This window comes from Taeniopygia guttata, chromosome 10, assembly GCF_048771995.1.
Source record: "Taeniopygia guttata chromosome 10, bTaeGut7.mat, whole genome shotgun sequence".
Taxonomy (NCBI): Eukaryota; Metazoa; Chordata; class Aves; order Passeriformes; family Estrildidae; genus Taeniopygia; species Taeniopygia guttata.
Window position 1 is genome coordinate 10,332,014 of NC_133035.1, and position 12,082 is coordinate 10,344,095.

At 39.2% G+C, this 12,082-nt stretch overlaps 1 protein-coding gene across 8 annotated transcripts in view; it reads right to left on the reverse strand.

Annotated features, from left to right (window-relative positions):
• The window catches only part of FBN1 (fibrillin 1), a 146,066-nt gene that overhangs the window by 71,945 nt on the left and 62,039 nt on the right, over positions 1 to 12,082 (reverse strand). For all 8 annotated transcript variants that reach the window (XR_012057640.1, XR_012057641.1, XR_012057642.1 and 5 more), the window contains exons 10-14: positions 9,019 to 9,177; positions 6,708 to 6,866; positions 5,232 to 5,372; positions 4,348 to 4,467; positions 824 to 949 (exon numbers count right to left, since the gene is read on the reverse strand). Coding sequence is in view for 5 of the 8 variants with exons in the window: in XM_041718294.2 (XP_041574228.1) it covers positions 824 to 949; positions 4,348 to 4,467; positions 5,232 to 5,372; positions 6,708 to 6,866; positions 9,019 to 9,177 (705 nt within the window). In the remaining 3 variants the exon portion in view is untranslated. The remainder of the gene's footprint in view (positions 1 to 823; positions 950 to 4,347; positions 4,468 to 5,231; positions 5,373 to 6,707; positions 6,867 to 9,018; positions 9,178 to 12,082) is intronic.

Below are 12,082 nucleotides of genomic sequence, written 5' to 3' on the forward strand. Positions count from 1 at the left end.
TACTAGCACATAAAATCACTGGATCATAATGACATTACAATATATTCAGAATCATGCTATTTTCCTTAATATTGCAGCTGTCTTGGACAGAAATTACACTTCTAGACATAGTGTGTTTTCTTTTTACTTACAGGCTAAGTCAGACAAAAATAATTTATGATTAAAAAAAAAAAATCATGTATCTATCCCAACCAGGAATTTTGGCATTAAGTCTTTGAGCTGAATCACTGAGATAATATTCTGCCAAAAATGTTTCTAAGAACAGTGCTTGAAATTCTTTTAACGTATGAATAGATCATTGGGAACCCTCCCAAGACCTTGGGAAGCATGATAAAAAAACGTTCTTCTTTTTTCCCCTTTACTAAAGGTCTGGGAGGTAGGAACACATCAATTATGTTTACAAATTTTTGTTAAAACTATTTTTATAGGTCAGACCAGACTGCATCTACATAAACCCCATAGCTTGTCACCCAGTAAGATCCCATAAAGCATGCTGTTAAGCACACAGTAAAATCAGGCAGCATGTGACTTGTGCTATGTTTTAAAATGTACCACTCCCATCAAAGAAACTGCATTTTGTGATAGTGGTATGTGCTATTTCTCCTGCTGGACAGACATTCCGTTGAGGATTGCCAAGCCAAGGCTCCAGAACTGGCTGCAAAAGACATTTTATTTGCCCTCCCAGATACAGCAAAAGGTATTTGAATATCTGACTCCTTGTTCCTTCCCTTCCCCCCACCAGGGGTCCTCTTCTTTTTCATTTATGTGAATAACCTCTTGCAACTGTAATTATTGATATGGAATAACTTCAGAAAAGCCTTACCTTCACAGTTTTTCCCATCAGCTGCCACTTGAAAGCCAGCATTACACACACAGTGAAAACTGCCATCTGTATTTATGCATCGTCCGTTATTACAGATACGACCATTCTGTAAGCATTCATCAATGTCTGAAAGCCAACCAGAAAGAAAAATAATATTTTGGGAGACTCCTTTTTGTTACTCAACAGGAATTTTTCCCATCTGCCCTTCCCCCAGGTTTTTAAACCTCCATGGAAATTGTATTACCTGAAAAATGATTGATATTTTGATTTCCATAACTGAACATTATGGGAGTGGAAAATGTTTGACAGCTTGAAATTTCAAGTTGCTGTGAAAGAATTTCAGTGAACACTACCCTGCAGCTTCCTCAAACCAGATTCACAATTTCTGCAGTTGTTGTTTTTTTTTTTTGCTCATCATCAAAATATTTTTACTGAACTTTAATTTAACAGTACCTAACTAATTAAGGAAAGATGTGGGAAAGTGTGTCTTTTGCTGCTGCTTTGTAAGGTAACAGGAAAGTTCAAGACTTTCCCACCTCAGAAGAATTTCTCCTGCTTACTTTGTATTTGAAACATCAGATCCTCATTCCCCTCTCTCTGCAGGAGGTGCTTGGCAAGTGCTTTGGAGGACCTGAAGAGTGATATCACACGAGGCTGGCAGCTCTCCCTCTCCTCCAACAGAGGGGAGAGGAGATGCTGAGACAGACTGTCTAGACATTTTTCAGATTGCTCAGTATTCTCCATCAAGGCCTGGACCATCTCCCAGAGATTCCTGCACACAGGGGACTCTGCTCACAGAGATCACAACCAGCCCATGCAGATCTGTCTATTACGCACCCACGCTTCCCAAACACCCTGGGGGAGCCCTTCCCCGAGCCCCCTCTGTGGAAAAGCATTGCTGCACTTCAGGAAGAAGTGGAGCACAGGGTGTCCTCCCAAATGCCCCTGCTCTCTGGACACTTAGGCCAGGGGAGCTGATACCTCTTGAAAGTGTGAATCTATACTTGCCTTCTTAGCAGCATGGTAGCTCTGTGAAGAGTCTAAGAAATCCCTGAAAATCACTGTTTTGCAAGCAAGCAACCATGCCAGCAGAGGCACGAGCTGCTCACTGACCACTCATTGCAGCAGCAGCTTGCAGCCGTCCACCAAAAGTGTACAAGTTTGCTAAACCTCATTTGATAAACAAGCATCCTCAAGCAGCAATGCATAAATGTGAGTTTCCTCTCTGCTCAGTCCCTTTTCACCCCATTTTTCTGACCCTTGATTGCATCCGTGTCTGGTTTCAGCTACTCCACCAGCTTTCTTCCTTAGGACAGGCAGAAATGCTACAGCATCTCAAGGCCTTTTAATTTTTAGAGCTTATTAGTTTTTGTATTTTTATGCATCTGATGCCATTTAAATGCGTTGAAAATTAATACTGAACCTCGTTCTTTACATACACACATCTGATCAGAATCCCACTACTAGTCCAACATATTTCTAATTTTCAAATGAAATAACATCACCATTTTTTTTTCTCAGAGAAACTTGCAAAACATCAAAGTCCCCTCTCTCAATGAAATATCCAAAATTGCTGTCATCTCCCTGTAAGACCTAACTTCCTCTCATCAGAAATGTTGAACAGATTATAGTAAGCACTTAGCTGTTAAAGCCCACATTCATAGCTAATCACCATAAAATTTCACCTTTTTTTGAGGTCCATTTCATATCCTCTCTTCTGCAACTGAGAAGCATTTTTTGTTCAAATCATTAATCATAATGTGACTTTATTCACCTATGTCTCCAATTAAGATATTAATTCAGCCAAGCTCATATTATACTTATAAGGGATCCTAAGAATGGATGAATCAGTAGCTTGCAATACAGACTGCAATGTTTAGTCACCAGTGAGAATCATCAGGCACAAAAAACCCTCCCATGGAACCATGGAGCAAGGAATAGATAAACATCTGGTCACTATGGAGACCTCATTTTTCAAGAGCTTAAAAGACTTCATAAGGAACACATTTCCAAAAGCACACCAGCAGAGACACATTTGTGCATGCAAAAAAAAAAAAAATCTCAACATCCAATTCTACAGTAAATGCTGATTTGGCAGGCACCAGTGCTATATGTACATTTTGCCAAATGCACCCAATTAACCTTTTTCTTTTCCCTATACTGGCCCTAAAAATTCCTTTAGAAAACCAAGATTCTGCACATCGCAGCATTTTCTGCTCTGGCTGTCAAGCAGGCACAGCTCCCATAGACTGCAAGAACTGCTAAGTGACCACACTTAAATGCCATTAAGCTACTGGGCTTCTGACAACCATGTGTTTGTGTAATGAATCAGTCAAATTAAAAGCGTGTGACAAAAATGACTCATGAGTAAATTCATCACAGCTGAGACTCCCCTTCAGCACTCCCTCACCACCAGTCAGCTGAACCATGAAGATGCTTCCGCAACACGGCTGCTTGGCAGCAATTAGGTCAAATACTCCCCAGCAACAGGCAGCAGTGCTGCTGGCTCTGCATGTCTTCCTGGACCAGAGAGCAAGCTTCTGTACCACAAACACATCTCTGATGCACAAAAGGAAGGAAACACACACTAATACAGGTAACTTTCTTCTGGCTTTTTAGAAAGTTTCTCCTTCAGATTGAGTGCATGCTCTGCACCCTGCACCCAGTGCAGGAAGCAAAATATGAAGACAAGCTGTGACTCTGAGCATTCAAACATCCTGTTTCATTTAGATGCTTCATTTCTTATGGAATATCAAAGCAGTAATTTATTCTTCTGCCAGAAATCTCTCATCATGCCTTAATTATAAAGGACTGCATCCATCTACCTTTACAGTTGAACCCCTACCCCAGTTTGGGAGTTACAAAACTTTGACAGATGGTTGGTCCACAGCTGCGGAGCTATGTGTTCACTCCCATAGAAAACAGCATGAAGACCATCAGGACTAGAGTCGAATCAGATCCTCAGAATAACTATAATGAGGATTCTGAGGCTTCCCCATCTAGACTTTCCCTACTTTTTTTTTTTTTTCCCACTACTTTTCCATATCTAAGTTTTCAATGCTGTACTTTATGTTTAGCTGTTTCCCTGGCAGTGAGCAGAGACAATACACTAGCAGTGTGACCTTATATTTACCCACTGGAAGTTTTATCTTTCCCCCCAGCTTCCTTAGTCTTTCATAAAGGAAGTGTTTCTCCAGTGAAGAGATGCTTAATTGTCCTTGAGATCTTCAAGCAGCAAAATAGTCTTAATATTAAAAAAAAACAAAAAAACCAAAAAACCAAGAAAATATGTATCTTCTATTTCAAAGCCAAAAATAGTGCCAAGATCCTTTTAGCACAAGACAAAATGCCTTTTCTCATAACCTAGTCAGTGAACAGTCAGCTCCAGCAGGTCAGTCATTTTTACTGTGATATCTGAATTTTTTTTTAAACACCCATATTTGAACCATCTGTTAAATTTTTCTTGAAAACTATTTTCCCTCCTGATAAGTAGACAATAGCAGATGTGGCTGTATGCCCATTACCTCGGCACTCCGTTCTGGTGGCTGTGCTCTGATACCCAACACGACACTGGCAGACGTAGGATCCTTGTGTGTTCACACAGTCTCCACCAACGCATGGATTCCTTTCACATTCATCAATATCTATGGAATGTAGACAATACAATTTTATTACCACACTGGCTGACAGTTATTTTTGCCTGCAGGGGTATTTTGTCATTTTGTACTTGGAGAAATAGTGCCCTTCAATCCCTAAGAAAATGGGATATCACTGAGATCCCAAAAAAAGACCCCATATGTTTTAAGATAAACAGTATCTGGGAAAAATGAATTTTCAGTAAAATACTGCATGTATGAGAGGTAGAGGCCTTAATCCTATATCTCCACATGCCCAGCTCCACTGATGATTTTGACAGAAACAAAATCTTGCCTATAACAGTTAATCTTTGCTTCTATCGTTGAACTTTTGCTGAGTTCCAATATTAAAGGTCTCAAGAGGCCAACAAGATACTACTCACAAGCTTAAATAAAAAATACTTATAAATTTTACTAAGCCTAAGTTTATGATTTTTTTAACAATAGGTCACTGCATACTCAAAAAAGCTGGTAGCATTTTAAAGAGATCATTTTCAATAACTAATAAACACATTATGGTCATGGGTTAGTAAAATAAGAAATCCTTGCTTCTGTATAATTTTGGTACAGGATTTGTTAAATCCTGTTTTAAAGGCAAAATTGTTGTAAAAGTAAGTTTGCCATTGAAATCAATCAGTTTGTCAAAGTCTCTTTACTAGATTTTGTTTTGGAGGTGGGGTTCTTTTATTTAAGAACTCAGTTATTACATTGTGTGGAGAAGAATGATTATTTCTCTAAAATGTAAATGTGATTTACAGCAGAAAACCACATACCAAGGCATTCCTCTCTACCATGCAGCTGGAATCCTTTGTTGCACTCGCAGCGGTAGCTCCCAGGAGTGGGAATACAACGTCCATTTCGGCAGAGATGTCGGAATGCTTGGCAATAGTCAGTTAAGTTCACCGGCAAGATCGCTGAAATAACAACATTTGGGAAAATATTATAATAGTTCATCATAATAGCTTCTGATAACCTACAACTTGAACAGGATTTTCCATTAAAAATCAGCATTGTAATGTGAATTACATAGTGGAATGGGAGAGAGAAAATGGTACTTTGACTCTTAGAGATTGGTTTGAAAACAGCTAACAACCACAGAAATTTTCATTGAGGCAAATCTGGTTGTGTTTTCATCTTTTGTCCTGCCAAAAAGGAACGAACATGTCTGCTCATACCTAGAGGTACAGTGGGTGTGTGGCACTGCAGGGACTCTACTAAAAACCTGGAGTAGCAAAGAGCAGGCAGAGTGGTTCATTATTTTTGCCTTCCCAGATAGCTGTGAGGAGGGCAGGGATAACCCTGGGAATATGCCTACACTGTCTTTGGCAGGCAGGGGTGAGCTGGCTCTGTCCCTGCTACCAGCTGACCAGAAACTGTGCAGCTACGTCAGTGCAGTGTCAGCCTGAGCTAAAATACTTTGCCTCTTAGGCTTATTAGCTCAGCTTGGTGCTGAACCAAGACTAAATAGTTTCAGCTGGTGCCAGTACAAGCAGAGACTGCTTGCATCTGCACAGAGCATGGGCAAAGTAAGCTTATGTTTACTTGCAAAAGAGTATGTGGCTATGCCAGATGATTTCAAGTGGCACATGCCTACTCCAGACAACATGGGCATGTAGTAAATTCTCTGAGCAAAGACAGAAAAAGGACTATATGATATTGGTATGTTACTCTATACTGGTAGTCTGCTCTGGCTTCCTTCTTACCTTAGGGAAAACTAACCCATCCATGTGTATCACTAAAATAGTTCTTTCTGTGCACTGGGTCAGTCTCAGTGTCCAGCAGAGTACAGCAGTTTTGATCAGTACATTTCCTACCTGGCCAAGTGCAAGTGAGGAAAACAACCTGAAAGAAGTTGCTTTCTCCCAAACAAGCTCTTAAATGTAAATATCTTTCACAACCTAGTCAAAGAGCTATTCATACTCTGCAGTGCTGACATGCAGCAAAGTTCTCAACAGCCTTAAAATAACAGTAATGTAACTACTACAATACATGAGCCACAGTACAGACAATGAGAATGTAATTTTTGAAACCTGTCTTATCAGGGAAAACACTACTAATGAGACAGGTATCTTGCCACAAGGCACATGGTAGACAGGCTCTGAATAAAAGGGTATCCAGAGCCTCATGTCCACATATAGTAAGTAAAAGACACCAACAGCTGGAGGGAGCACACTGCTCCTGAGAAATGCATGCTTTTAAAGAAGCTAAATGGCCATGGTGCAAGGAAAGGTTATTTCTTTCTCTCTTACGATGAACTGGTGGAGCCCGAGATGGATAGATGATTTCTGGGTGTGGAGGAGGGTAAACATCAGGAATGTGTGGTGGAGGGATGATGTCAGGACGGGCTGGTGGAAGGTCAGGTCTTGCTGGCAGCATAGCAGCTACTGTGCACAATTTACGATACTCGTCTGAAACAAGAAAATATCAACACTGTTTTAGACTCTTGCAGCCTGCTCCATTTAATCCAACACTCTCCCTTTTTGCAGTGTTTCAGATTAGCAAGAACAAAACCTAAATAATCTGGAAAATGTGAGCCTATATGTTTTCTTCATAGCACCAAGCTTTGCTCTCTGAATCGAGTCATTAATCCACAGAATCTCAACACTACTTGTCAGAAGACTGCCAGTAAAAAGGTAACAGAACTGACATTCTGGACGTGAAATTGAACAGTGAAGCAGGGACCTGATCCTAATCTACTTAGTCTTCTTTCAAGCAAAAATCTTTGGTGAACTCAGTGTGAAGTTTACCTAAAGAAGGACTTCTGGATTTGATCCCAAGTTAATTTAATAGAAAGCTTGACACAGCGCTAGAAAAATACTGAACAAGGAAAAAAGCCCAGTTTCAACTGGGTTTCTTAAAAGGTAACCTCCTAAAACAAAGAAATATAAATATAAGCAATGAGGCAAAACCAATTAGAGAATGAATACAGTATTTCCCTGTGAAAATTAAGTTTGCCAATAAAAGCAGAAACCAAACAGTTTAACTTAGTTAGCAGTCTAAGTAGTGTAGCCAAACAGAAACCAAGTCAGATCCACAGAAATTCATCCTTTTCCAGGTGATGGGAAAATTATCTATTTTGCTCTAAGCACAGTCTATGGTGAGTGTGTTGCATTCTCCTATTCTTTAGCTCTATTAGTGGCATCTGCCCTACTGCCCCACTTTTCCTCTTGCCCACGACTCTTTTGTGTTTGGGAAGTCTGGGTTTCAAACTTGCAATCCAAAAAGTGCACACAGAGTATCACAATTAAAGACCACATTCCAGCTGACCTAATTCATGTTCACATTTTGTGTGCACACAAGCAATCATTTGTGCAGATAATATCTTTGAACTTCAACATTTAAAGTCTGTGGAACAACAGGAAAGAGGAATTACATAATGGGGAAAAAAAATCTAGAGATTAATGAATTCCTGAAACAATATGAAAAATGAGAAAAAGAAAGTAAATGTTGGGAGAACTAAGCTGTATATTTCAGCCTTCAACACTTTCATCATATTTGTTTCCACCTGTAAAACACATTAGAACCTCTTCCTGAATCACAGAAGATTTGTTAAACATCATAGCCTAAAGTTCTGCTTTTCCTGATAATGATGTTTGCATTTATTTAATGCTGCTGGATGATCAGTTTGTTTCATGTGTCACTGTATTTCACTCTATTATTCCTTTTAGTCTTTAAATAGTGTCAACAGTAAACCCTGTTTATTAATGAGATAGTGATAGAAACAGAAAGTCTTCCAACAGTTCTGATTGCAGATTTCTGCTCCAGTATTATGCAGTTTCACTCAAAGGATTAAAACCAAGAATAATAAAAACTCCCATATATTAACTCCGACAATTTCTTCAGAGTTACACTGCTATAGTGTTACAATCCCATTCCTTCATCAACTCTGCACCTTCCTTAACCTCCTCCCATGAATTCTTAAATTTCTTGTATTCTCCTTTTCTAAAGGATTTTATTAGGTTTCCAGTCCTAACAATCTCAAAATCAGCTTCCCTCCAGTCCCTTATGCTTGGTTTAACAATCTTCGCCATCACCATCTTCTCTCAGTTCAATGGATACATTATCTGAGGATCTCAGTACACAAGGGGGCAATAAAGAATTTTGGTAGCAGAGAGAAATCATCTTCTGTGTCAAACTTCAGGAAATATATAGCACCTCAGAAAGCTTGTTATGAGGAAGGAAATCCCAGTTTCCCAATGATAATGAAAATGCAGAGGGAATAGGGATATATTAGAAGGGTCTAAAAGAACTAACTTATCTTGAGGAGGATGTTGAAAACAAATCTGAAACAGGGTCAGAATAACTTGACTACAAAACACTAATTGGCAACAAATAATTCTTTCTGTCTGCTTGCCCTCCTGGAGGTCCTGAGCACTCTTCCATACAGTGGGCTTTTCTTGAGCAGGGCACTTGGACTAAACAATCTGCCAAGGTGCCCTTCAGCCTCAACCATTCTGTGTAGTTCTTTAATGAAAACACTACAGATAAAACCCAAACAACAAGAAACCAGTGCTAATCAAGTGTTCAGCCACGCTGCCGAGAGCTCGGGTGGGTTCGTACCGGTGGATCGGATGGGGCACATTTCTGGAGCGGTGGCGGGAGCAGAGGCCCAGCAGCGGCCGCTGTCACAGCAGCACTGCATCTTGGACAGGGGCTGCGGCAGCTGATTGCCGCAGCGCCCGTTGCTCAGCGTGGAGAAGCAGAATCCAGGGCGCACGTCTGCCAAGAGAAGGAAACGGATGGGTGAGCGTCAGTTCAAGGGGGAACGTGGCTGTCACAAAAGGGAAAGGTCCCGTTTTTCTGGAGTGATTTGCATTATCAATGGCATAGCCCTTGCAACATTACAAGAATCAGGAAAACAAAAAATCTGGACAATATTTGGGCTGCTCTGGACTCAAGTGTAACCTGTGAGAAAGCTGCAGTGAAATATGGAGCGGCAATGCATTAACAGATGCAAAAATGCAGTAAAAACATACATTCAGTATATAACAAAATATGCTTCCATGGCCCTAAAAAAAATTGCAGCATCATTTTTATTAAAGATAGAACCAGATCAATTAAGTCTTGATTTGAAAGCACTGATGCACAGCAATAAATTCACAGCACTGCAATTCACAAAGCATTAGTTCATTTTTCATTAGTCATGGCTTCCCCAGCTGAAGTATGTAGTGATTTGACAAGATATAGGCTTGCAGGCAAGAAAGTGCAATACAGTTTTAACTGATGCAATCACACTGTTTATGGAGATCTGTTGGCTTCCTGTCTGAAAAGGATCAGCATGTATTGTACAAAGAATGTCCTGTACCCTGATTTTATATACTCAGCTCTGTGCAATGTTGTTAGAGATAGCTCAGCTTAGAGATGGACAAGAAAACGTGGATGGGACTAAAAAAAAAAATCATAAAAAATAATATTGTGATAGCATCTAAAGCTCTGAGGAATTGTTTCACAATATGTCACATCATGCCAAACGCAATATAAGCTGTAATGTGATTTGACGCTGCATGATAAACCAGACCAAGTTTGTTTCTAAAATATACAAATAGTTGCTGTCAATATGTAGATGAAAAAGTTGCAGATCTGGTCTTAAAACAGCAGACATCATTCCCTAAAGAAGCAGTACCTCAGTTATCCAGGGCATGGTGGATTCATCTATCTAGTACAAGTGCTTTCCAGAATTCACTAGCTACACAAGTGGATATAAAAAATGCAGAGGAGTTTCTTACTATTTTGAGGAAATTGACATATAATGATATGTTGTGAGAATATGTGACAGTTCTGCTTTTTATTAGCTGGAAATCTAAACATGGATATTACTGACAATACAGCTAAAAGAGTCAGTTGGCCTTTATTTACAAACTTTATTTAGATCACTCATACTATCATATGATGGAAACCTGAAACAGAACAAAAAAATCAAGTTTCAGTTCTAATACTGGCTCTCCATTTTCTCCTGGTGCCCAGCTAAACTGCTACACATATTTACTCCTTCATCTACCCTCTTAAAAATCAAATAGAACTCCTTGGAGTTGAAACTGTTCTCCAGCACCCCTGGAGAGATATTCAATTGTTTGGTGTGATGGTGGGGTGGATGGGAAGAAGGAAGTAATCTAACTGACCTAATAATTATCTTTTGTAATTCATCCTTCTCCATTTTTGGTCAGTACCAAGTTTTGAAACATTTAAGAGCAGTAATGGAAAGTGGAAAATGAATTTACATGGGATCTGTGCAAGTACACAATGTGCCATGAAGAGATAAGCACAGAGCGAACAGCTTTATCTACAATTATAAGAGTGTGTCCAAAAGCCACATCATTTTCAAAAAAAAGACAGTAATTTTATGAGAAAAATATCAAATCTTTCCATATTTCTAATCAGAAGGTATTATTTTTACTTTCCCCCCTGCCTTTCTTTTTCTGTTCTAAATGGTAAAAACACACCAACCAGGACAAGAACAGCAGGAAATAACTTCTATCTGTTTCAGTTTTTAGTATTTATTGTTTTTACTAAAAATCATAGTCTTCTGAAATGGCAAAAAATCACCACAAGAATAAATTTCAATAAAAACATGTCTCTCAAAAAGAAAAAATGTAAAAAGAGGCCATCAGAAAGTAACGCAGACCAAACAAATTTATGTCAGATGGAAGTATGGGCTAGCAACTTTCTTCACTGCACTCTTCATGGACTTGGGATGAGATGCCCTGCTCTTGTTTCTGCTTTTCAGCTCTAGGAGATAATATCTTTGCTTTGTCTATTCTTATTTTTAAGATTTGTAATAATGGAGCTCCTGGTGCATCCTTTGGATATCTGGCCCCAGTGCTGCTGAGCTGGAGTCCCCTAAGGGATACATTTCTCAGAAGCATTTCCTCCTCTCTAACAGAACAGACACGTCCAGCTAATACTTTTCACTTAAGACAGGCATGTTATAATTAAATCAAGAGTACATGTTTTGCCCAGCACTAACACAGATCTGGGCTCTGTCCCTGTGAATATGGCAAGTTTGAGTCTGCAAATTAGACAAGAATCCAAAATATCTGCAGACAATTGATAGTGCTTCCCATTTAACACATTTTGCCTTGAAGACAAAGCCAAAATTTCAATGATGGCTCATAGTCTGACATATTATTTATTATACCTTGTCATCATTTAAAACTCCAATTCTTCAGCTGAATTACTTCAGCCTACAAATACAGGGGGTAAAAATGCTGAGAAACTGCAGGAATATGACATGGGTGTGAAAGTTGGGCAGCCCTGACAGAGCAGTGACTATAAAAAGTAAAAAGCAAATGCAAGTTGTGCATCTCTAGAAATTTTTTTTTACGGAAAGGTCAATCTTGCTCACAAATATTAAGTACAGGCAGCAATAAATGATTTGATGATCCATAGCAATTTAGAAGCTATTAATCTGAAGCAATAAAAGCAACTCCCATTGGCATTTTAAGCGTACAGCATGGATCAAATCTACAGAAAAGCTATTCTTGATGATGGAAGAATAGCAGTTTATTTTTATTTTTTCTTACAGCCTGCAGAAATTGAATGGCACCATTCAAAATTAACTATAACCCAAACTACTTGCAGGTCTCTTGGGAAAATTATTATTATTATTTGGTACTGATCTCTGCAA